Source organism: Mobula birostris, chromosome 4, assembly GCF_030028105.1.
Source record: "Mobula birostris isolate sMobBir1 chromosome 4, sMobBir1.hap1, whole genome shotgun sequence".
NCBI lineage: Eukaryota > Metazoa > Chordata > Chondrichthyes > Myliobatiformes > Myliobatidae > Mobula > Mobula birostris.
The window spans coordinates 205,255,156-205,281,241 of NC_092373.1; the positions used below are offsets into that span (position 1 = coordinate 205,255,156).

The 26,086-nt window shown below is 51.3% G+C and overlaps 1 protein-coding gene across 2 annotated transcripts; it reads left to right on the top strand.

Annotated features, from left to right (window-relative positions):
* Positions 1 to 1,356: 1,356 nt before the first annotated feature.
* On the top strand, positions 1,357 to 25,989 carry LOC140196894 (serine protease HTRA2, mitochondrial-like). Of its 2 annotated transcripts, XM_072256803.1 has the most exons (8): positions 1,359 to 1,867; positions 3,945 to 4,149; positions 5,044 to 5,238; positions 9,485 to 9,517; positions 10,008 to 10,116; positions 19,458 to 19,524; positions 22,754 to 22,849; positions 25,052 to 25,989. In XM_072256803.1, the coding sequence occupies exons 1-8, from the start codon at positions 1,419 to 1,421 to the stop codon at positions 25,215 to 25,217; spliced, it is 1,320 nt and encodes a 439-aa protein (XP_072112904.1). In that variant the 5' UTR covers positions 1,359 to 1,418; the 3' UTR covers positions 25,218 to 25,989. The 2 variants fall into 2 exon arrangements, with proteins under 2 accessions (XP_072112905.1, XP_072112904.1); XM_072256804.1 differs by lacking the exon at positions 22,754 to 22,849 and having other exon boundaries at positions 1,357 to 1,867.
* Positions 25,990 to 26,086: the final 97 nt, after the last annotated feature.

Below are 26,086 nucleotides of genomic sequence, written 5' to 3' on the forward strand. Positions count from 1 at the left end.
TCCTCCCCCCCTCCTCCTCCCCTTCCCCCTCCCTCCCTCCTCCTCCCCTTCCCCCACCCTCCTCCTCCCCTTCCCCCTCCCTCCTCCTCCCCTTCCCCCTCCCTCCTCCTCCCCTTCCCCCTCCCTCCTCCTCCCCTTCCCCCTCTTCCCCCTCCCTCCTCCTCCCCTTCCCCCTCCCTCCCTTCTCCTCCCCTTCCCCCTCCCTCCTTCCTCCTCCCCCCCTTCCCTCCCTCCCTCCTCCCCCCTCCCTCCCTCCCTCCCCCCTCCCTCCCTCCCTCCCTCCCTCCCTCCTCCTCCCCTTCCCCCTCCCTCCTCCTCCCCTTCCCCCTCCCTCCTCCTCCCCTTCCCCCTCCCTCCTCCTCCCCTTCCCCCTCCCTCCTCCTCCCCTTCCCCCTCCCTCCCTTCTCCTCCCCTTCCCCCTCCCTCCTTCCTCCTCCTCCCCTTCCTCCTCCCTCCCTCCCTCCCTCCTCCTCCTACCACCTTCCGTCCTCCTCCTCCCCTACTCCCTCCCTCCTCCTCCTCTTCCCCTCCTCCTCCTCCTCCCCTTCCCCTCCTCCTCTTCCCCTCCTCCTCCTCCTCTTCCCCTCCTCCTCCTCCCCATTCCCCCTCCCTCCTCCTCCTACCCCCTTCCCCCCTCCTCCTCCTCCTCCCCCCTTTCCCCCTCCCTCCTCCTCCTCCCCCTCCCCCTTTCCCCCCTCCCTCCTCCTCCTCTCCTCCCCTCCCCTCCCCTCCCCTCCCCTCCCCTCCTCTCCTCCCCTCCCCTCCCTCCTCCCCTCCCCTCCCTCCTCCCCTCCCTCCTCCTCCCCTCCCCCTCCCTCCCTCCTCCCCTCCCCCCTCCCTCCCTCCTCCCTCCCTCCTCCTCCCCCCCTCCTCCTCCCCTTCCCCCTCCCTCCCTCCTCCTCCCCTTCCCCCACCCTCCTCCTCCCCTTCCCCCTCCCTCCTCCTCCCCTTCCCCCTCCCTCCTCCTCCCCTTCCCCCTCCCTCCTCCTCCCCTTCCCCCTCCCTCCCTTCTCCTCCCCTTCCCCCTCCCTCCTTCCTCCTCCCCCCCTTCCTCCTCCCTCCCTCCCTCCCCCCTCCCTCCCTCCCTCCCTCCCTCCCTCCCTCCCTCCCTCCTCCTCCTCCCCTTCCCCCTCCCTCCTCCTCCCCTTCCCCCTCCCTCCTCCTCCCCTTCCCCCTCCCTCCTCCTCCCCTTCCCCCTCCCTCCCTCCCTTCTCCTCCCCTTCCCCCTCCCTCCTTCCTCCTCCTCCCCTTCCTCCTCCCTCCCTCCCTCCCTCCTCCTCCTCCCCTTCCCCCCCTTCTCCCTCCTCCCTCCTCCCCTCAGCCCCCTCTTTCCCCTCCCTTTTCCCCTTCCCTCCCTCATTCCTCTCCCCCCCCCACTGCCAAATTCTCGTTGTCAATAAAGCTTCTCGTTGTTCACAATGGCGGCGCCCATCTCCCGTGGCCTCTGGAGGCTCCGGGTCCTGGGCTCCCGATCTGGTGGGGCGTCCGCGCTCCGGGTCCTGGGCTCCCGATCTGGTGGGGAGTCCGGTCTCCGAGTCCTGAGCTCCTGGTCCGGGATCCAGATCCTGGGCGGCTCTGGTGGGTCCCGGGGGAAGGAGACGGGGACCGGTCCCGGGGCCGGGGCCTGTGCGTTGGGTCTCGGCTTAGGCCTGGCGGCGGCTGCGGGGTTGCTGTTCCTCCGGGGCCGGGAGCAGGGGAAGCTAAATCCGGGGCCAGGCCACAGCCTCGGCCTCTCCACCCTCCTCCTCCCCACTGTCAACGCCGCCCGGCCCGTTCCCCCTGACAGCCCCCGGTTCAGGTTCAACTTCATCGCCGACGTGGTGGAGAAAACGGGTCCGGCGGTGGTTTACATCGAAATCCTGGGGAGGTAAAACACTGTGGGGGGGGGGGGGGTAGAGGGTTGATAGGGATCTGACGGATATGGAGAAAAGGAGGGAGGGAGGGAGGGAGGGTGGAGGGAGAAACATGGAAGTGGGATGAGTGGCAAGGGGAGGATAAGGGGGAGGGAGGGATGAGTGGCAGGGAATTCGCTGGGCTGGGGTCTGTCCCACGATGACGAGGGGGTTGAGGATGACAAACTGGGGGGTTTGAGTGGGAGGTGATCTTACTGAGTGATTTGAAGGGCTAGCTTCTGAGTGCAGATGCCTTGGTTTCGGGAGTAGTGAAGATGCACAGTACAGTAACAGGCTATTCGGCCCACCTTATCAATATTGAACTGTTTTCTCATCTACACAAACCCATCTTCTTAGTGTGTCCTTCCTCTCCTAGGAATGAGGTCTTTGGAGCTTCTGTTGGTGTTTCTAATGCTCTGGGTTTTTAATGGGATGGAGACCTTGCCCAACTCTTGTCCCTTCACTGCCGTGCTGGAGTACCATAAACCTATGTACTCTTGTTCATGATGCGATCTACCAGTTGTAACGAAGGGTCTCAGCCTGAAATGTTGTCTGTTCATTTCCCTTATAGATGCTGCCTGACATGCCGAGTTTTCCAGCCTCTGTAGAATCTCTACCTCACACTCAAGAGCTTGTAGGCACAGGACACAGTCTCAGGAAAACAGGGACAGTGCTCAGGGCTGAGAGGAAAGAGAGCAGGTTTTTAACTCCAGGGGTCATGAATCCTTGGGGTGGGGATTATTTATGTTCAGCGTACAGATTTGCACCTTTTGGACGCAGGTTAAACAGGTTCAGACTTCATTCTCTGAATAAAGAAGAATGAAGGGAGATTTGACAGAGGTATACAAAATTATGAGGGGTAGAACTAGTGTAAATACAAGCAAGCTTTTTCCACTGAGGTTGAGTAAGACTAGCATGATGTCATAAGTTAAGAGTTAAAAGTGAGATATTTAAGGGAACTTCTTCACTCAGGGTGGTGAGAGTGTGGAATGAGCTGCCAGCAGAAGCGGTGGATGTGGGTTTGATTGCAACACTTAGACCATAGGGCGGAAAGCATTATCAGGGATGCATCTCACCCTAACCATGGACTTTTTACTCTCCTCCCATCCGGTAGGCACTACAAGAGCCTCCACTCCCACACCAGCAGGCACAGGAAGAGCTTCTTCCCTCAGGCTGTGACACTGCTGAACCTCACATCACAGCACTAAGCAGTATTGCATCCGTATTGTACTGTCTCAGTACTTTTATATTTGTGTGCTGTAGAACTTCTTTAATTCGCAGTTATTTTGTAAATAACACTATTCTTTGCATTTCTAGTCAGATGCTAAATGCATTTCATTGGCTTTGTATCTGTACTCGGCACAATGACAATAAAGTTGAATCAGACATAGGATCAGAATTAGCCCACTTGACCCATTAGGTCTGCTCTGCTATTCCATCCTGGCTGATTTATTATTCCTCTCCAACCCATTCTCCTGCCTTCACCCTGTAACCTGTGACACCCTGAATAATCAACAACCTATCAACCTCCGCTTTAAATGTTCCCAGTGATCTGTCCTCCACAACTATCCTTGGCAGTGAATTGCATAGATTCGCCACCCTCTGGCTAAAGAATTTCATCCTCATCTCTGTTCTAAATGAACGTCCCTCTATTCTGAGGCTGTGCGCTCTGGTCCTAGACTCTCACATCCTCCCCACATCAAGGCCTTCCAATTTTCGATAGGTTTCAATGAGGATCCCCCTCATTCTTCTGAACTCCAGCAAGTACAGGCCCAGAGCCATCAAACACTCCTCATATGTTAGCCTTTTCATTCCAGGATCATTCTCATAAGAGAAATTTGAATAGGTACATGGATGGGAGGGGTATGGAGGCTATGGTCCAGGTTCAAGTTGATGGCAGTAGGCAGAAGAACAGATTAGTCCCTGTTGCTGTACTGTAGTACTCTGTGACTGTGGTGGGACAGTGGGATACAGATGGGTAAGATGGGTGGGACAGGTGGGTAAGTGTCCTGTCCCAGAGACCTACCCCCAATGACTCCGCTCTGTCTCCAGGCACCCCTTCAGCGGCAGGGAGATACCAATCTCCAATGGTTCGGGCTTTGCCGTGTCCCAGGACGGTCTGATCGTCACCAACGCCCACGTGGTGGCCAACAAGCGGAGGGTGCGGGTGAAGCTAGCCAATGGAGAGGCGTACGAAGCCACCGTTCACGCTGTGGACCAGCTGGCCGACATTGCTACTATCAAAATCAACCCCCGGGTGGGTGCTGGGCCGGGTGGGGTAAGACAAGGCGGACACGGGTTGGGTTTCTGCGGGGGTGGTGTGGTGGTTCTTCCAGGTGAGGCAACACTTTGCCTACAGATCTGCTGGGGTCGTCTATTGTGTCCAGTGCTCCCGATGCGGACTCCTCTACACTGGTGAGTCCCATTGTGAATTGGTGGACTGCGTTGTGGAGTATCTCTGCGCCACCCATCAAAAGTGGAACTTCCTGGTGGCCAAACATTTTAATTCCCATTCCCATTCCGTCATGTCAGTCCACAGCCTCTGCTCGTGCCAAGATGGGGCCGCCCTCAGGGTGGAGGAAGAACACCTTCGTCTGGGTAGCCTCCAACCTAATAGCATCAATATTGATTTCTCCTCCGGTAAAAAAAATCCCTCCCCCTCAATTCCTCAGGTGTCCCTGCTCCTTCCCTTTCTCTATGGTCCACTTTCTCTCCTATCAGATTCCTTCTTCTCAAGCCCGTTTTCTTTCCCACCAATCTGGCTTCACCTATCACCTTTTAGCTATCCTCCTTCCCCTTCCCCCACTCTTTTATTCTCCCTTTCTTTCTGATCGTGAAGAAGGGTCTTGGCCCTAAATGTTGACTGTGTATTCATTTCCATATACTGCCTGCCCTGCAGCTGAGTTCCTCCAGCATTTTGTGCGTGTTGCTCCAGATTTCCAGCATCTGCACAATCTCTTCCATTTTGTTGTCTGTGAATTAAACTCCATTTCACTTGTACGGGTTTTATTTTGGGGTGGGTTAATGAACATGTTTTGCGGTGGGTTCGTGTACAAGTTTTATTTTGGGGTGGGTTGGTGTCCACGTATTAGGCAGGTGTGTGTGGATTTCTGGCTGCCACGTGACCCTCGGGCATACCCCTCTTCATCAGGAGCCACTGCCCACGCTGGCACTGGGAACGTCCTCGGAGATCCGACACGGAGAGTTTGTGGTTGCCATGGGCAGTCCCTTCGCTCTGCAGAACACCATCACCTCTGGAATCGTCAGCTCCGTACAAAGGGGGAGCCGGGAACTGGGGATGGGACACTCGGACATGGAATATATCCAGACAGATGCCTCCATTGACGTGAGTATTGGAATTGGAATTGGTTTTTTATTGTCACTTGTACTCAAGATACAGTGAAATACTGTTCATACAGATCAGGTAATCCACAGTGCGTCGAGGTAGAACAATCTGTTACAAACTGTAACATTTTAGAAACAAACCAGCAGCAAGAGATTTCACACTGAGTCGGGTTTTAATGTTAAAACCATTATCTTTATTAGTATCTACTTATAATATTGTAACTTAACCAGGACAAACAAATGTTAACAGTGTTATGTGTATGTAGGTGTGTAAATATAGCTCCCAAACTAAGTTAAGCTTGGGGAAATAAAGCTTAGAGTCTTGAGATGGTAAAGTAGGAAAGTTCAGTTCATCCACGGAATGAATGATAGGAGAGAGATATTTGTAATCCAGGGTGAAACGTAGAGAAAAGGTGGTTCCGTCGAATTCCACGGGTAAACAAAAGTATTCCACAGATTTCACAATGGTAAAACGAGATAACAATCGCTGTAGATCTTGTCCATCGTGTCCAAATCCACATATGAATTATCACCAAAAGTGATCTATCACAGGGATATTGTCTTCAAGTGATTACCACACAACATACCCAGGCAAGGGTTAACACGTAAGTGGTCTCCACAGGATATCCTGAAAAATCCACTCCTTTGGATTATAGGAGGTGACAGTCCCACATTCGTTGTGCACCGTGTGCCGAAATTTAACCCAATCTTTTGGGCTTAAAAGAGTTTCAAACCATCGCAGTTTTCTCCCCCTCCCCCTCCCGTCTGTGTCCTTGTTTTAAAGTTAAACCAGCTGCAAGTCAGTCAGTGAACAGTATCATAGTCCCGCCTCATTTAGGCGCTCTTAAAGTAACAGTCCACAGTAAACTAAACCTGTGGGTTCGTAACAAATCACAGAATGCAGAATGAGATACAAGGTTATTTAATTTCATTCCCAATATAAACATGTAAAGGAGAATGAAATAATTGTTACTCCAGGGCACAAAACAACACAATAAATATGATTACGTAAGGTAGCTTATGTACATAGATTGATTGTCTGTTCATAAAATGACGCTAGGCACAGGAGTGTCTGACGGGAAATGATAAAGTAACTTAGTGGTGGTTGGGGGTGTGGAGGGGTGGGTTACTGGGTGGAGGTGTTGATCAGCCTTACTGCTGGGGAAAGTCACTGTTTTAGAGTCTGGTGGTCCTGGTAGGAATGCTACGTAGCCTCCACCCTGATGGGAGTGGGACCAACAGTCCGTGAGCAGGGTGGGTGGGATCCTTCATGATATATATACACACGCATGCATATGCAGTGCAGGTAGACAATAAGGTACAAGATCAAAACTCCCAGCACTGTCTGTAAGGAGTTTGTACATTTTCCCTGTGACCGCGTGGGTTTCCTCTGGGTGCCCTGGTTTCCTCCCACAGTTGAAAGACATACTGGTTGTTAGGTTAGTTGTTCATTGTAAATTAGGCCAGAGTTAAATCAGGTGTTGCTGGGCAGTGCTGCTCAAAGGGCCGTAAGGGCCTATTCTGCACTGTATCTCAATAAATAGATAAATAAAGTGGATGTGAGATCAAGAATCCATTTCAGATTCAGATTTATTCCGATTTGGATTCATTTATCACGTGTACGTCAAAGCATGTGGTGAAATGTGTTTGCTTTAAACCAGCAAAACCAAGGAAGTGCTGGGGGCAGTCCACACATTCCCGTGGCAACACAGCATGCCCACAATGCTTGGCAGAGCAACACAGACAAACAACAGCATAACAACCCCGTCCCCACCTACGCACACACTACCACACAGGCGGGCCTCCAGCCTCAGGACAGGTCACCGCCAGTGCCCCAGACTTGCAGGCATCACGTCTCCAACCTCCAGATCCCCGCCCGGATGCTGTGTCCTCTGGTCCTAGACTCCCCCACTATAGGAAATATCCTCTTCGCATCCACTCTATCCAGGTCTTTCAACATTTGATAGGTTTCAATGAGATCCCTCCCTCATTCTTCTAAACTCCAATGAGTACAGACCCAGAGCCATTAAATGCTCCTCGTACACTAACTGATTCAGTCCCTGAATCATTCTCGTGAACCTCCTCTGCACCATCTCCAATGGCAGCACATCTCTTAGATCAGGGGCCCAAAACTGTTCACAGTTTTGTGCTGTCTGGCTTGTGCCTTATAAAGTCTCAGCATTATATCCTTGCTTTTATATTCTAGTTCTGTCGAGATGAATGCGAACATCGCATTTGCTTTCCTCACTACCGACTCAACCGGCAAGTTAACCTTTAGGGAATCCTGCACGACGACTCCCAAGTCCCTTTGTACCTCAGTTTTTTAAAAATTTTCTCCCTATTTACAAAATAGTCTGTGCCTTTTGTCACGAACCCTGTGATGGGAATAAAGAACCAGCAGAGATGGAAAACACTTTGGAGTCTAGTATTGCTATAAACTAATAATATTTATTAATAACTATGCAATACAGTAATCTAGGTGAAGATAAATCAAACAGGTTAGCAATGATTGTATAAAAGTAAGTATATCAGTCAGTGGGGAAATATATGAACGAAAAACCAAGCTTCTTTAAGTCTAGGGGTAAAAAGATACAGTCTTACGCTGTTGAGTTCAGTTCATGGTATTTAGTTGAGTAGCGATGGAGAGAGAGAGAGATTTGAGTCTTCAGGTGAGCTGACGCCGTCGATCTTCTCCTCATCCTCCAAAATCCTTCCCAAGTCACCGACTGTGACTTTAACCAGGGGGACCGGTTTCCTGTGGTGGAGCTATCACCCCGGCAAGGGTGGACACATAGACAACTCGCCACCAGTCAACCCCCTTCTCCTTCACTGCAAGAGCGATTGGATCGATCAGCCTGATCGATCCTCCAAAACCCACTTTCTCTGCGGGCACAACAATGCTGATTCAGTGTCCCGATCATGTGTCTGAGGTCTGTATCATCTGACCTCCCATTTATCCCACCAGGCTGAGCATCACCTGTCATTCAAAGAGTCCCTCCTTCCTTTGTCTGTAAAGAAATGCGAGCAAGCAGAGCTGTCCTTGAAAGTAACATCAATAATGTGCTTTCGGTCACCATAGCAACTTTTGAGCTGCTCGGTGCTGTCTCCAAGGTAGAAATCCAAAGTTACCTCCCGTACCCTAACATGACAGTCCAACCGTTAATCTTCGTCTCTCTCTCTCTCTTTTCAAAACAAACCATCGGTGATAAATAACTCTCTCTCTCTCTCTTCAAACAGTTAATAGGGGCACTCCAGGATCCCCTCACACGTTATTCCTTCTACCAAAGTGCATGTCCATACACTTCCCTACACTATATTCCACCTGCTACTTCTTTGCCCATTCTTGCAATCCATTCTGCAGACTCCTTACTTCCTCCACACTACCTGCCCCTCCACCAATCTTTGTATTGTTCGCAAACTGGGCCACAAAACCGTCAATTCCGTCATTAATGACATATTACGACAAATCAATGACATATTACATGAAAAGATGTCCCAACACCAACCCCTGCAAATCAAAACTAGTTATTGACAGCCAAGCAGAAAAGTCTCTCTTTATTCCCACTCTTTGCTTCCTGACAGTCAGTCAAACTTCTATCCATGCTAGTATTTTCTGTATAATACCATGGGAACTTAGGTTGTTTCTGTGGGGGTGAGTATTGTGAGCAGTTTTGGGCCCATTTAAGAAAAGATGTGTTGGTATTGGAGAGGGTCTAGAGGAGGTTCATGAAAATGATTCTGGAAATGAAAGAGTTAACGTGTAAGGAATGTTTGATCCCTCTGGGTCTGTACTTACTGAAGTTGAGAAAGGTGAGAGGGGAATCTCATTGAAACCTATTGAATATTGCAAGGCCTGGACAGAGTGGATGTGGGGAGGATGTTTCCTATATTGGGAGAGTCCAGGACCTGAGGGAACTGCTTCAGAATAGAAGGGTGTCCATTTAGAGCAGAGATGAGGAGGAATTTCTTAAGCCAGAGGGTGGTGAATTTGTGGAATTCATTGCCACAGATGGCTGTGGAGGCCAGGTCATTGGTTATATTTAAGGCAGAGTTTGATAGGTTCTTGATTAGTCAGGGCACCAAAGGTTATGGGCAGAAGTTAGGATGGGGTTGAGATAGATAATAAAACCGCCTTGATAGAATGATGGAATGATAGAAAAATGGTCTAATTCTGCCTGTACCTTATGGTTATATGATCTCACCCTGTTTCTCTCTCTCTCTCTCTCTCTCTCTCCCTCCTTTGGTAGTTCGGAAACTCTGGCGGACCGCTGGTGAACTTGGTAAGCTGTGTTTACCTGTCTGATTTTGCCCCTTTCTCTGTCCCTGGGTGGACCCGGTAGGGGCAAGGTACCGGTAGTGTCTCCTGGTTCAGTGTCCTGGCCCCTAATGTTGGGGAGACCTTTGCTGAGGTCTTGGGCAGGGCTGCAGTTCTGAGGGTGGCTAGGGGGTTTTCTCTGTGCAGCCTGGGCAGCATCTCTGTCACCACTGTGGTCAGTGGGAGCCATGCGTCCTTTCTGGAACAGGGCGTGTCCCAGCCAGTCTCGTCCATCACGGCTCCCACTGTTTCCTTCCTACCCCTTCCCTCAAACCACTCCCTTTCCCTCACTCCCTCCCCTACATCCTCTCTCCTCGCTCTGGCTTCCTTCCTTCACCCTTCCCTCTCCCGTACTCTCTGTCACACTCTCTCCCTCCCCCACCATCTCCTTCCTCCCAAACCCCTTCCTTCCCGTCACTCCCACTACCCTTCCCTTACTTATCCTCTCCCAACAGGACGGGGAAGTGATCGGAATCAACACCATGAAGGTGACGTCAGGAATCTCGTTCGCTATTCCTTCAGATCGTGTCCGACAGTTCCTGGTGGAGACGCAGCAGAAGAAAAGTGAGTCCTCGCGGCCAACCCCTCCGCCCCTGGATCCAGTGTCAGCGCTTCCTGCCACTGGACTCTGGATCCAGTCCACTGGGCCCTAGATCCTATTGATTGAATAGAGTGTCCCTCCACCCACTGGGCTGTGGATCCGGTCCACTGGGCCCAACCCATTGGGTGGATACCGTCCACCCCTAGGTCATTGGGGATACAGGGAATCAGAAAGGACAGCAAATACCGTCCTCAAGGTGTTGTATCGAAATGCACGTAGTATGAGAAATAAGGTGGATGATCTTGTTGCAGTATTACGGGTTGCCAGGTCTGATGTTGTGGCCATCGCTGAATCATGGCTGGAGGGTGCAGTTACTGTTACAAGAGAGGAGATGCTCAAAAAGCTCAAAGACGTAAGTCACCCAGACCAGAGGAACTGCACCCTAGGGTTCTAAAAGAGCTAGCATTAGGGATTGTAGTAGCATTAGAAATGATCTTTCATCAATCATTGGACTCTGGCATGGTGCCAGAGGGCTGGAAAATTGCAAATGTTACTCCACTCTTTAAGAAGGGAGGAAGGCAGCAGAAAAGAAATTATAGACCAGTTAGCCTGACCTCAGTGGTTGGGAAGATGTTGGAGTCAATTGTTAAGAATGAGGTGATGGAGTACTTGGTGACGCAGGATAAGATAGGGCAAAAGTCAGCATGGTTTCCTTCAGGGAAAATCCTGCCTGACAAACCTGTTGGAATTCTTTGAGGAGATTACAAGTAGGATAGATAAAGGGGATGCAGTTGATGTTGTATATTTGGACAACCAGAAGGCCTTTGACAAGGTGCCACACATGAGGCTGCTTATCAAGTTGAGAGTCTATGGTATTACAGGAAAGTTACTAGCATGGTTAGAGCACTGGGTGATTGGTAGGAGGCAGCAAGTGGGAATAAAAGGATCCTTTCCTGGTTGGCTGCCAGTGACTACTGGTGTTCCACAGGGGTCGGTGTTAGGACCACTTATTTTTATGCTGCATATAAATGATTTAGATGATTGAATAGATGGCTTTGTTGCCAAGTTTGCATATGTTATGAAGATTGGTGGAGGGGCAGGTAGTGTTGAGGAAACAGGTAGGATGCAGAAGGACTTAGAAGATTAGGAGAATGGGCAAGAAAGTGGCAAATAAAGTACAATGTTGGAAAATGCATGGTCGTGCACTTTGGTAGTAGAAATAAATGTGCGGACTATTTTCTAAACGGGGAGAAAATCCAGGAATCTGAGATGCAGAGGGACTTGGGAGTCCTCGTGCAGAACACCCTGAAGGTTAACTTGCAGGTTGAGTCGGTGGTGAGGAAGGCAAATGCCATGTTAGCATTCATTTCAAGAGGTCTAGAATACAAGAGCAGGGATGTGATGCTGAGGCTTTATAAGGCACTGGTGAGGCCTCACCTTGAGTATTGTGAACAGTTATGGGCTCCTCATCTTAGAAAAGATGTGCTGGCATCGAAGAGGATCCAAAGGAGGTTCACAAGGATGATTTCAGGAATGAAGGGGTTATCATACGAAGAATGTTCGATGGCTCTGGGTCTGTATTCACTGGAATTCAGAAGGATGAGGGGGATCTCATTGAATCCTTTTGAATGTTGAAAGGCCTAGACAAAGCAGATGTGGAAAGGATGTTTCCCATGATGGGAGAGTCTAGGACAAGAGGACACAGCCTCGGGATAGAGGGCCGTGCATTCAAAACAGATGCAGAGAAATTTCTTTAGCCAAAGGGTGGTGAATCTGTGGAATTTGTTGCCACAGGCAGCTGTGGAGGCCAGGTTGTTGGGCGTATTTAAGGCAGACATGGCATCAAATGTTACAGGGAGAAGGCCGGGAACTGGGGTTGAGGGGGAGATAGAAAAAAAAGGATCAGCCATGATTGAATGACGGAGCAGACTCGATGGGCCAAATGTCTTGTGGTCTTATAGATCCAGTGCTCTACAACCTACTGGATGCAGAGAATGCATCCAGAGTCCATTCTGCGCACTGGATATGATTGGGGAGGGGGGGAGGAGGGACTGGTCCTCTGCCCTCTCCAGCCCCTCTGCACAGGATCAGGCCATTCAGCCCAGCATGTGCCTGCTAGCAAGGTGCTCACTTACACTACCCCCATCTTGCCTGTATTTCTCATTCCTCCATTCCCTGCACATTCTAGTGCCTCTTGAATGCCACCATCGTATCTGCCTCTGGGCAGTACGTTCCAGGCATCCGGCACTCTGGGACGGAAAAACACATGTCTTCTCTCGCATCTCATTGAACAGACAGCGCAGGCCCTTCGGCCCACAATGTTGTGCCGACCTTTTACTCTACTCCAAAATCAATCTAACCCTTCCCTTCTGCATAACCCTCCATTTTTCTATCATCCCTGTGCTTTCCAAGAGTATCTTAAATGTCCCTAATGTATCTGCCTCTACCAGCACCCCTGACAGCGAGTTCCACACACCCACCACTCTCCGTGTCTAAAAAAACACATGCCTCTGACGTCCCCCCTATATATTAAAATTATACTCCCTTGTAATAGCCACTTCGCTCTGGAAAATGTCTCTGGCTGTCCACTCAATCTTTGCCTCTTATCATCGTGTACACCTCTGTCAAGTCGCCTCTCATCCTCCTTCACTCCAGAGAGAAAAGCCCTCACTCGCTAAACCTACCCCACTAAGAAATGCTCTCTAATCCAGGTGGCTTCCGGGTAAATCTCCTCTGCACGTTTTGTTCAGCCTGTCTCTGTGAAGAGTGTGTGTTTTCTCTACGTCACTCCCTTGGGCTGTTTGTCCCCAAGAGGATGGAGGGGCAGGTGGGGATCGGTGTGGAACTGGGAGTGACTCTGATCACAGGCTGTGATCCAGTCTATGTGTAAGATGTTCCACGCTGTGATCCAGTCTGTGTGTGGGGATGTTCCAGGCTGTGATCCAGTCTATGTGTGTGGGATCTTCCAAGCTGTGATCCAGTCTGTGTGTGGGATGTTCCAGGCTGTGATCCACTCTGTGTGTGTGTGTGTGGGATGTTCCAGTCTCTGTGTGTGGGGATGTTCCAGGCTGTGATCCACTCTGTGTGTGTGGGATGTTCCAGGCTGTGATTCAGTCTGTGTGTGTGTGAGATGTTCCAGTCTGTGTCGGGGGGATGTTCCAGGCTGTGATCCAGTCTGTGTGCAGAATGTTCCAGGCTGTGATCCACTCTGTGTGTGGGATGTTCCAGGCTGTGATCCACTCTGTGTGTGAGATGTTCCAGGCTGTGATCTAGTCTGTGTGTGGGATGTTCCAGGCTGTGATCCAGTCTGTGTGTATGGGATGTTCCAGGCTACGATCCAATCTGTGTGTGGGATGTTCCAGGCTGTGATCCAGTCTGTGTGTGTGGGATGTTCCAGGCTGTGATCCAGTCTGTGTGTGTGGGATATTCCAGGCTGTAATCCAGTCTGTGTGTGCGAATGTTCTAGGCTGTGATCCAGTCTATGTGTGCGAATGTTCCAGGCTGTGATCCAGTCTGTGTGTGGGGATGATCCAGGCTGTGATCCAGTATGTGTGTGGAGGATGTTCCAGGCTGTGATCTAGTCTGTGTTTCTGGGATGTTCCAGGCTGTGATCCAGCCTGTGTGGGGGGATGTTCCAGGCTGTGATCCAATCAGTGTGTGGGGGATGTTCCAGTCTGTGATCTAGTATGTGTGTGTGGGAATGTTCCAGGCTGTAATCCAGTCTGTGTGTGCGAATGTTCTAGGCTGTGATCCAGTCTATGTGTGCGAATGTTCCAGGCTGTGATCCAGTCTGTGTGTGGGGGATGTTCCAGGCTGTGATCCAGTCTGTGTGTGGGGATGTTCCAGGCTGTGATCCAGTCTGTGTGTGGGGATGGTCCAGGCTGTGATCCAGTCTGTGTGTGGGGATGTTCCAGGCTGTGATCCAGTCTGTGTGTGTGGGATGTTCCAGGCTGTGATCCAGTCTGTGTGTGGGGGATGTTCCAGGCTGTGATCCAGTCTGTGTGTGTGGGATGTTCCAGGCTGTGATCCAATCTGTGTGTGGGGAATGTTCCAGTCTGTGATCTAGTCTGTGTGTGTGGGATGTTCCAGGCTGTGATCCAGTCTGTGTGTGGGGGATGTTCCATGCTGTGATCCAGTCTGTGTGTGGGTATGTTCCACGCTGTGATCCAGTCTGTGTGTGGGGGATGTTCCAGGCTGTGATCCAGTCTGTGTGTGGGGATAATCCAGGCTGTGATCCAGTCTGTGTGTGGGATGTTCCAGGCTGTGATCCAGTCTCTGTGTGTGTGGGATGTTCCAGGCTGTGATCCAGTGTGTGTGCGGGATGTTCCAGGCTGTGATCCAGTCTGTGTGTGGGGATGTTCCAGGCTATGATCCAGTCTGTGTGTGGGAATGTTCCAGGCTGTGATCCAGTCTGTGTGTGGGATGTTCCAGGCTATGATCCAGTCTGTGTGTGGGGATGTTCCAGTCTGTGTGTGGGATGTTCCAGGCTGTGATCTAGTCTGTGTGTGGGGATGTTCCAGGCTGTGATCCAGTCTGTGTGTGGGAATGTTCCAGGCTGTGATCCAGTCTATGTGTGCGAATGTTCCAGGCTGTGATCCAGTCTGTGTGTGGGGGATGTTCCAGGCTGTGATCTAGTCTGTGTGTGTGGGATGTTCCAGGCTGTGATCCAATCTGTGTGTGGGGAATGTTCCAGTCTGTGATCTAGTCTGTGTGTGTGGGATGTTCCAGGCTGTGATCCAGTCTGTGTGTGGGGGATGTTCCAGGCTGTGATCTAGTCTGTGTGTGGGGATAATCCAGGCTGTGATCCAGTCTGTGTGTGGTGATGGTCCAGGCTGTGATCCAGTCTTTGTGTGTGGGATGTTCCAGGCTGTGATCCAGTCTGTGTGTGTGGGATGTTCCAGGCTGTGATCCAGTCTGTGTGTGTGGGATGTTCCAGGCTATGATCCAGTCTGTGTGTGGGGATGGTCCAGGCTGTGATCCAGTGTGTGTGGGGGATGTTCCAGGCTGTGATCCAGTCTGTGTGTGGGGGATGTTCCAGGCTGTGATCCAGTCTGTGTGTGTGTGGGATGTTCCAGGCTGTGATCTAGTCTGTGTGGGATGTTCCAGGCTGTGATCTGGTCTGTGTGGGAGATGTTCTAGGCTGTGATCCAGTCTGTGTGTGGGGATGTTCCAGGCTGTGATCCAGTCTGTGTGGGGGGGGGATGTTCCAGGCTGTGATCCAGTCTGTGTGTGTGGGACATTCCAGTCTGTGATCTAGTCTGTGTGTGGGGATGTTCCAGGCTGTGATCTAGTCTGTGTGGGATGTTCCAGTCTGTGATCAAGTCTGTGTGTGTGGGATGTTCCAGGCTGTAATCCAGTCTGTGTGTGGGAATGTTCCAGGCTGTGATCCAGTCTATGTGTGCGAATGTTCCAGGCTGTGATCCAGTCTGTGTGTGGGGATAATCCAGGCTGTGATCCAGTCTGTATGTGGGGGATGTTCCAGGCTGTGATCCAGTCTGTGTGTGCGGGATGTTCCAGTCTGTGATCTAGTCTGTGTGTGTGGGATGTTCCAGGCTGTGATCCAATCTGTGTGTGGGGAATGTTCCAGTCTGTGATCTAGTCTGTGTGTGTGGGATGTTCCAGGCTGTGATCCAGTCTATGTGTGGGGGATGTTCCAGGCTGTGATCCAGTCTGTGTGTGGGGATAATCCAGTCTGTGTGTGGTGATGGTCCAGGCTGTGATCCAGTCTTTGTGTGTGGGATGTTCCAGGCTATGATCCAGTCTGTGTGTGTGGGATGTTCCAGGCTGTGATCCAGTCTGTGTGGGAGATGTTCCAGGCTGTGATCCAGTCTGTGTGTGTGGGATGTTCCAGGCTATGATCCAGTCTGTGTGTGTGGGATGTTCCAGGCTGTGATCCAGTCTGTGTGTGGGATGTTCCAGGCTACGATCCCGTCTGTCTGTGTGGGATGTTCCAGGCTGTGATCTAGTCCGTGTGGGAGATGTTCCAGGCTGTGATCCAGTCTGTGTGTGTGGGATATTCCAGGCTGTGATCCAGTCTGTCTGTGTGGGATGTTCCAGGCTGTGATCCAGTCTGTGTGTGTGTGGGTTTTTCCAGGCTGTGATCCAGTCTGTGTGTGGGATGTTCCAGGCTGTGATCCAGTCTGTGTGTGGGATGTTCCAGGCTGTGATCCAGTCTGTGTGTGTGGGATGTTCCAGGCTGTGGTCTCGTCTGTCTGTGTGGGATGTTCCAGGCTGTGATCCAGTCTGTGTGTGTGGGATGTTCCAGGCTGTGATCCAGTCTGTGTGTGGGATGTTCCAGGCTGTGATCTAGTCTGTGTGTGGGATGTTCCAGGCTGTGATCCAGTCTGTGTGTGTGGGATGTTCCAGGCTGTGATCCAGTCTGTGTGTGTGGGGGGGGGGGGGGGGGATGTTCCAGGCTGTGATCCAGTCTGTGTGTGGGATGTTCCAGGCTGTGATCCAGTCTGTGTGTGTGGGATGTTCCAGGCTGTGATCCAGTCTGTGTGTGTGGGATGTTCCAGGCTGTGATCCAGTCTGTGTGTGTGTGGGTTTTTCCAGGCTGTGATCCAGTCTGTGTGTGGGGATGGTCCAGGCTGTGATCCAGTGTGTGTGGGGGATGTTCCAGGCTGTGATCCAGTCTGTGTGTGGGGGATGTTCCAGGCTGTGATCCAGTCTGTGTGTGTGTGGGATGTTCCAGGCTGTGATCTAGTCTGTGTGGGATGTTCCAGGCTGTGATCTGGTCTGTGTGGGAGATGTTCTAGGCTGTGATCCAGTCTGTGTGTGGGGATGTTCCAGGCTGTGATCCAGTCTGTGTGGGGGGGGGATGTTCCAGGCTGTGATCCAGTCTGTGTGTGTGGGACATTCCAGTCTGTGATCTAGTCTGTGTGTGGGGATGTTCCAGGCTGTGATCTAGTCTGTGTGGGATGTTCCAGTCTGTGATCAAGTCTGTGTGTGTGGGATGTTCCAGGCTGTAATCCAGTCTGTGTGTGGGAATGTTCCAGGCTGTGATCCAGTCTATGTGTGCGAATGTTCCAGGCTGTGATCCAGTCTGTGTGTGGGGATAATCCAGGCTGTGATCCAGTCTGTATGTGGGGGATGTTCCAGGCTGTGATCCAGTCTGTGTGTGCGGGATGTTCCAGGCTGTGATCCAATCTGTGTGTGGGGAATGTTCCAGTCTGTGATCTAGTCTGTGTGTGTGGGATGTTCCAGGCTGTGATCCAGTCTATGTGTGGGGGATGTTCCAGGCTGTGATCCAGTCTGTGTGTGGGGATAATCCAGTCTGTGTGTGGTGATGGTCCAGGCTGTGATCCAGTCTTTGTGTGTGGGATGTTCCAGGCTATGATCCAGTCTGTGTGTGTGGGATGTTCCAGGCTGTGATCCAGTCTGTGTGGGAGATGTTCCAGGCTGTGATCCAGTCTGTGTGTGTGGGATGTTCCAGGCTATGATCCAGTCTGTGTGTGTGGGATGTTCCAGGCTGTGATCCAGTCTGTGTGTGGGATGTTCCAGGCTACGATCCCGTCTGTCTGTGTGGGATGTTCCAGGCTGTGATCTAGTCCGTGTGGGAGATGTTCCAGGCTGTGATCCAGTCTGTGTGTGTGGGATATTCCAGGCTGTGATCCAGTCTGTCTGTGTGGGATGTTCCAGGCTGTGATCCAGTCTGTGTGTGTGTGGGTTTTTCCAGGCTGTGATCCAGTCTGTGTGTGGGATGTTCCAGGCTGTGATCCAGTCTGTGTGTGGGATGTTCCAGGCTGTGATCCAGTCTATGTGTGTGGGATGTTCCAGGCTGTGGTCTCGTCTGTCTGTGTGGGATGTTCCAGGCTGTGATCCAGTCTGTGTGTGTGGGATGTTCCAGGCTGTGATCCAGTCTGTGTGTGGGATGTTCCAGGCTGTGATCTAGTCTGTGTGTGGGATGTTCCAGGCTGTGATCCAGTCTGTGTGTGTGGGATGTTCCAGGCTGTGATCCAGTCTGTGTGTGTGTGGGGGGGGGGGGGGGGGGATGTTCCAGGCTGTGATCCAGTCTGTGTGTGGGATGTTCCAGGCTGTGATCCAGTCTGTGTGTGTGGGATGTTCCAGGCTGTGATCCAGTCTGTGTGTGTGGGATGTTCCAGGCTGTGATCCAGTCTGTGTGTGTGTGGGTTTTTCCAGGCTGTGATCCAGTCTGTGTGTGGGATGTTCCAGGCTGTGATCCAGTCTGGGTGTGGGATGTTCCAGGCTGTGATCCAATCCGTGTGTGTGGGATGTTCCAGGCTGTGATCCAGTCTGTGTGTGGGATGTTCCAGGCTGTGATCCAGTCTGTGTGTGGGATGTTCCAGGCTGTGATCCAGTCTGTGTGTGTGGGATGTTCCAGGCTGTGATCCAGTCTGTGTGTGTGGGATGTTCCAGGCTGTGATCCAGTCTGTGTGTGTGGGATGTTCCAGGCTGTGATCCAGTCTGTGTGTGGGATGTTCCAGGCTGTGATCCAGTCTGTGTGTGTGGGATGTTCCAGGCTGTGATCCAGTCTGTGTGTGGGATGTTCCAGGCTGTGATCAAGTCTGTGTGTGTGGGATGTTCCAGGCTGTGATCCAGTCTGGGTGTGGGAGATGTTCCAGGCTGTGATCCAATCCGTGTGTGTGGGGATGTTCCAGGCTGTGATCCAGTCTGTGTGGGGGGGATATTCTGGGCTGTGATCCAGTCTGTGTGTGGGATGTTCCAGGCTGTGATCCAGTCTGGGTGTGGGATGTTCCAGGCTGTGATCCAATCCGTGTGTGTGGGATGTTCCAGGCTGTGATCCAGTCTGTGTGTGGGATGTTCCAGGCTGTGATCCAGTCTGTGTGTGGGATGTTCCAGGCTGTGATCCAGTCTGTGTGTGTGGGATGTTCCAGGCTGTGATCCAGTCTGTGTGTGTGGGATGTTCCAGGCTGTGATCCAGTCTGTGTGTGTGGGATGTTCCAGGCTGTGATCCAGTCTGTGTGTGGGATGTTCCAGGCTGTGATCCAGTCTGTGTGTGTGGGATGTTCCAGGCTGTGATCCAGTCTGTGTGTGGGATGTTCCAGGCTGTGATCAAGTCTGTGTGTGTGGGATGTTCCAGGCTGTGATCCAGTCTGGGTGTGGGAGATGTTCCAGGCTGTGATCCAATCCGTGTGTGTGGGGATGTTCCAGGCTGTGATCCAGTCTGTGTGGGGGGGATATTCTGGGCTGTGATCCAGTCTGTGTGTGGGATGTTCTAGGCTGGGATCCAGTCCGTGTGTGAGGTTGGGGGTATGTTCCAGGCTGTGATCCACTCTGTGTGTGTGTGTGTGTAGGGGGGATGTTCCAGGCTAGGGTTTGCTGCTGGCTGGAATTCTGCTGCAGACTCCAGCTTCTAAGTCTGTGTTTCTGTGTTATTCAGGATCGTGGTTCCAGTCAGACACAAAGCGCCGTTACATCGGGGTCATGATGCTGACCCTCACCCCCCAGTGAGTGTAGTTGTGGGGGAGTAGGATGTGAGGGTGGTGGTAGGAGGAGAAGGGGAGGACGGGGGCGGAGGGGGTTTGTACGGGTTTGGGGGTGTTGATTCAGGGATGTGTGTGGGGAGAGGTGGTGTGAGATGTGGAGTAGAGGGAACGGGCAGCTGGGGGGGGTGTTGGGAGCTGTGGGTGTAGATTGAAGGGGAGGGTCACCAGTGGGGACTGGAGCTGCAGCCCAGCCCAACTCATCCCCACAACCTCGGCTGCCCCCAGCGTTTACAGCTCCCAGCACTTCCCACTTACCCCCTCCCCTCCTCCCTCAGATCCTTGCACATACACCGAACACTCCTCCGCTCCAACTGGCCAACCTCAGAACACCCACACGCAACACTGCACCCCACCACCCACTGTGGGTGGACGGGTGAGGGTCTACACCCCAGAGGCTGTCTGCACCCTCTTGGTTTACCTGCCCAGCGCTGCACCGCCTTATTTGTCCCACACCCCCTCCCTCGCTTAAGACCATAAGATAAGGGAGCAGAAGTAGGCCATTCAGCCCATCGAGTCTGCTCCGCCATTCAATCATGGGCTGATCCAATTCTTCCAGTCATCCCCACTCCCCTGCTTTCAACCCATACCCTTCGATGCCCTGGCTAATCAAGAACCTATCTATCTCTGCCTTAGAAACACCCAATGACTTGGTCTCCACAGCCACTCGTGGCAACAAATTCCACAGATTTAGTAATTTAGTAGATTTACTCAGACTAAAGTACAAACGTAATTTCTCCACATCTCAGTTCTAAATGGACATCCTTCAATCCTGAAGTCGTGCCCTCTTGTCCTAGAATCCCCTACCATAGGAAATAATTTTGGCATATCTAATCCGGTCAGGCCTTTCAACATTCGGAATGTTTCTATGAGATCCCCACTCTCTTTCTCCCTCCCCCCCACCCCATTCTCCTGAACTCCAGGGAATACAGCCCAAGAGCTGCCAGACGTTCCTCATACGGTAACCCTTTCATTCCTGGAATCATTCTAGTGAATCTTTTCTGAACCCTCTCCATTGTCAGTATATCCTTTCTAAAATAAGAGCCCAAAGCTGCACACAGTACTCCAAGTGTGGTCTTACAAGTGCCTTATAGAGGCTCAACATCATATCCCTGATCTTATATTCTATGCCTCTAGAAATGAATGCCAACATTGCATTCGCCTTCTTCACGACTAACTCAACCTGGAGGTTAACCTTTAGTGTATCCTGCACAAGGACTCCCAAGTCCCTTTGCATCTCTGCATTTTGTATTCCCTCCCCATCTAAATAATAGTCTGCCTGTTTATTTTTTCCACCAAAGTGCATGATCATACACTTTCCAACATTGTATCTCATTTGCCACTTCTTCGTCCATTCCCCTAAACTATCTAAGTCCCTCTGCAGGATCTCTGTTTCCTCAGCACTACCCACTCCTCCACCTATCTTTGTATCATCGGCAAATTTAGCCACAAATCCATTAATCTCATAGTCCAAATCATTGACATACATCGTAAAAATCAGCGGTCCCAACACTGACCCCTGTGGAACTCTACTGGTAACCGGCAGCCAGACAGAATTAGATCCTTTTATTCCCACTGTTTTCTGCTGATCAGCCAATGCTCCACCCATGCTAGTAACTTCCCTGTAATTCCATGGGCTCTTATCTTGCTAAGCAGCCTCGTGCGGCACCTTGTCAAAGGCCTTCTGAAAATCCAAGTACATCACGTCTACTGCATCTCCTTTGTCTGCTCTGCTTGAAATTTCCTCAAAGCAGTGCAGTAAGTTTGTCAGTCAGGATTTTTCGTTGAGGAAACCATGCTGGCTTTGGCCTATCTTGTCATGTGCCTCCAGGTACTCTGTAATCTCATCCCCAACAATCAATTCCAACAACTTCCCAACCATTGATGTCAGGCTAACAGGTCTATAGTTTCCTTTCTGCTGCCTGCCGCCCTTCTTAAATAGCAGAGTAACATTTGCAATTTTCCAGTCATTGGGTACAATGCCAGAATGTATCGATTCTTGAAAGATCATCATTAATGCCTCCACAATCTCTCCAGCTACTTCCTTCAGAACCCGAGGGTACATTCCATCAGGTCCAGGAGATTTATCCACCATCAGACCATTAAGCTTCCTGAGCACCTTCTCAGTTGTAATTTTCACTGCACAAACTTCACTTCCCTGACACTCTTGAATGACCGGTATACTGCAGACATCTTCCACTGTGAAGACTGGTTCAAAATACACATTCAGATCCTCTGCCATCTCTGCATCTCTCATTACAATAGCTCCAGCATCATTTTCTATTGGTCCTATATCTAACCTCGACTCTCTTTTACCCTTTATATACTTAAAAAAGATTTTAGTATCTTCTTTGATATTAGTCACCAGCTCCCTTTCATAATTCATCTTTTCCTTCCGAATGACCTTCTTAGTTTCCTTCTGCAAGTTTTTAAAAGCTTCCCAATCCTCTATCTTCCTTGTATGCCCTCTCTTTTGCTTTCACTTTGGCTCTGACTTCACTTGTCAGACACGGTAGTGTCCTTCTTCTCTTATGAAAATTTCTTCTTATTTGGAATATATCTGTCTTGAACTTCCCCCATTTTTTGCGGAAACTCCAGCCATTGCTGCTCTGCTGTCCTTCCTGCAAATGTCCCTTTCCAGTCAAATTCAGCCAGTTCCCCTCTCATGCCATTGTAATTTCCTTTACTCCACTGAAATACCGACACCTTGGATTTTATTTTTTCCCTCTTCCATATAACCATATAACAACTACAACACGGAAACAGGCCATCTCAGCCTTTCTAGTCCGTGCCGAATGCTTACTCTCACCTAGTCCCACTGACCTGCATTCAGCCCATAACCCTCCATTCCTTTCCTGTCCATTATAGCTATCCAATTTTACTTTAAATGACAATATCGAACCTGCCTCTACCACTTCTACTGGAAGCTTCCCACAAGCTTCCTCCTCTCTTCCCCCTCCCTACCCTTCCCTCCTCTCCTTGGCCCACCTCCTCCCTCTCTGACCTTCGAAAACCCTTTCCTCTCCTCCCCCCTCTATAAACCACATCCCCATTCACCAAATTTCCACTCCCACCCTCCATCTGCAATCCCCCTCCTGCCCCACAGACCCCATTTCCCTCGGCCTCTCCCCCTTCCCCTCCCTCTCTACCCCCCTCCCTCTACCCCTCTCACTCTCTACCTCTCTGTTCCCAGGATCCTCGGTGAGCTGAAGCAGCGGGATCCCAGATTCCCGAACGTTTCCTATGGTGTCCTGATCCACAAAGTCATCATCGGCTCCCCGGCCAACCTGTGAGTGCGGGCGAGAATGGGCAGGGACCAGGCTGGTGGATGGGTGTGGGGTGGCATCACCCGATCATCCCGTCCACTGGGGATCTTCCCCTCCCATTCCCGTTTCCCTCCTCTTACCCTCTCGCTCTCCCATGCTCCGCCCTCTCCCCGTATCACCCTCTCCGTGTGGACCCGGGAGGGGGGAATGACGATATATGTTTTCCAAAGACCTTTGAGGGAATTCCACAGAAGAGCTGTCGAGCACGACTCAGGGTGGTTGTGAATGGGATGGTGCACGGGGTTGGACTGAAACTGCAGGACGGAGGCTGAGGGAAAGAATACAGACACGGGCAGAATCAGGCCATTCGTCCCATCAAGTCAGTTCCACCATCCCATCAGAGCAGGCTTCTTATCCTTTCAACCCCATTCTCCTGCCTTCTCCCTGTAACCTCCGATGCCCTGACTAATCAAGTGAAAGGATAAAATGTTATTTTTCCTCAGGATGACACAGTGGGGATCAGTGCTGGGTCCCCGATACTCACGGGGCACATCAGGAGCTGGGTTAATGACAGATAACTGGGTGCGATTGGGAAGTGGTTTCTGCCTACACATGTACCAGGGCACCAGACATCAGGAAAATCATTCCATTGCGGTAGTAAAAATGAAACCAGAATGCAGAATAAAGTGTTACGGTTACAAAGAGAGTGCCGTGCAGGCAGTACAAGAGCCATGACGAGGCAGACTCTGAGATCAAGGGTCTATCTTTCAGTGTGTGTGAGGAGGAAGCAGAGAGGCCCCAGGGCAGATTTCACAGGTTGAGTGAGAGCAGGAAGATGTAGTCTTCCAGCCTGTCACTGGAACACACCTTTTGGTCCACGAAGTTATGGCAAGCTAATGAAACAAGTAATTAAGTGCCCAAGTAAGCAAATCCTTTCTGTCTACACAATGTCCATATCCCTCCATTCTCCAACTAACAAATCCTTTCTGTCTCCACAATGTCCACGCCTCTCCATTTCCAAACTGAGCGAATCCTGTCTGTCTACAGAATGTCCATATCTTTCCATTCCCAAACTGAACAAATCCTCTCTGTCTACACAATGACCATATCTCTCCATTCCCGAACTAACAAATCCTCTCTGTCTACACAATGTCCACGTCTCTCCATTCCCAAACTGAATGAATCCTGTCTGTCTACGCAATGTCCATGTGTCTCCATTCCCAAACTGAACAAATCCTCTCTGTCTACACAATGTCCACGTCTCTCCATTCCCAAACTGAGCGAATCCCGTCTGTCTACAGAATGTCCACGTCTCTCCATTCCCAAACTGAATGAATCCTGTCTGTCTACGCAATGTCCATGTGTCTCCATTCCCAAACTGAACAAATCCTCTCTGTCTACACAATGTCCACGTCTCTCCATTCCCAAACTGAGCGAATCCCGTCTGTCTACAGAATGTCCACGTCTCTCCATTCCCCAACTAACGAATCCTCTCTGTCTACACAATGTCCATGTCTCTCCATTCTCTGCACATTCAGATTCAGGTTTATTTATCACGTGTACATCGAAACAGTGAGATGCGTCGTTTGCATTAACACCAGCACACTTGAGGATGTGCTGGGGGCAACCCACAAGTGTTGCCACACATCCTGTCACCAATATAGTGTTCCCATAATGCTTGGGAGAACCACGCAGAACACGACAAGCAACAGAACAACAACAGGGAAACAAGCGCCCTTCATCATTTCCTGGGCCGATATCTAAGCGCCTCTTAAACATCTCTATTGTATTTGCCTCCACCACCTACCACAGACAGCGCATTCCAGGCACCCATTTAAAAAAAACTTGCCTCTCACATCTCCGTCGAAATGGCCCCCTCACATCTTCAATGCATGCCTTCTGGTATTAGACATTTCAACCCTGGGAAAATGATATTGTCTGTCCACTCTATCTATGTCTCTCATAATCTTTTAAACCTTGATAAGATCTAACCGTTCCACTGTTCTGGAGGAAACAACTCCAGTTTGTCCAACCTCTTGTTACGATACGTGTCCTCTAATCCAGGCAAGCCCAGCAATTGGTATCCCTGCATGATGTCTGGCCCCTCCCTGTGTGCTTCTCCCTTCGCCCCCTCTCTCCACCCTCTGCTGATGACCCCTGAGCCCCACCTCCTCTCCCTGCTGCCCCTTGACCCCACTGCTGACCTCTTTCCTGTCTCGGTACAGTGCGGGAATGAGGCCGGGCGACATCATCCTGGAGATTAATGGGCAGCAGGTGAAGTCGTCGGAGGACGTGTACCGGGTGGTTCACCGGGAGAGCTCCCTCACCGTGGTGGTCCGCAGGGGCTCAGAGGAGCTCATGATCAACATCGTACCCGAGACCACCGAGTGAGGGCAGGGGTCGGGTCCCACTCTCCACCCTCCCTGCCCGCCTGGGAACGCCAGACACTGGGGAGGCCGGGTGCTCAGTGTCAACACCCTGACCCAGATCGAGGTCACAGTTTGGGGCAAGTGGGAGATCAGGGCCCAGGCAGAGGGGTCAAGGGGAGGGTTGGAGGTCAGACAGGGGTCAAGGGGAGGGTTGGAGGTCAGACAGGGGTCAAGGGGCAGGTTGTAGGTCAGACACGGGTCAAGGGGCAGGTTGTAGGTCAGACAGGGGTCAAGGAAAGGTTTGGCAAGGAAAGGGGTTGGGTGCCAGGCAGAGAAGTTGCAGGTCAGACCAAGGGGGGGGAGGTCAGTGTCAGAGAGATCACAGAAAGGGTTAGGGATAGTCGAGGAAGGAGCGAGGGGTGGGTGTGTCTGCAGCCCAGAGTCTATGGGGGAAGGTGGGGTGACTGGGGAGGGAGAGCAGAGTTGGAGGTTGGGCTGGAGGGAGCGAGAGGGGTCTCTGTACAGTCAACGACTGGTGTGGGTCAGTGTAGGAACCAGAGTGATCACCACTGGGGGGGGGGTGGGAATGAGGCAGGGGCCAGGTTGGAGTTTCTGGGAAGTACGTGGAGGGCGTCAGTGTTTGGCGGAGAGGGTGGGTGTGATGGTAAACTGTGGGTGTGGCTGCAAAATCGTGTGTGACAGCCTCAGCTCGGCGAGGGGAGAGGACGAGGCCTGTGTGAGTTTTTATCATGTTTACTGATGGCAGAAATAAAGAGCAGCACTTTAACCTGTGAGTTCAAAGTTCAAAGTGAATTTATTATTAAAATACAATCACTCACCACGCACAACCCTGAGATTCGTTTCCTCGTGGGCATACACAAGAAACACAAT

Bases quoted from the DNA above. Each gene is read 5' to 3' on its own strand.
- LOC140196894 (XM_072256803.1), top strand. From the start codon at position 1,419: ATGGCGGCGCCCATCTCCCGTGGCCTCTGGAGGCTCCGGGTCCTGGGC. The intron at 1,868-3,944 runs GTAAAACACTGT...CTCTGTCTCCAG, and splicing joins TACATCGAAATCCTGGGGAG to GCACCCCTTCAGCGGCAGGG. The intron at 10,117-19,457 runs GTGAGTCCTCGC...TGTGTTATTCAG, and splicing joins GGAGACGCAGCAGAAGAAAA to GATCGTGGTTCCAGTCAGAC.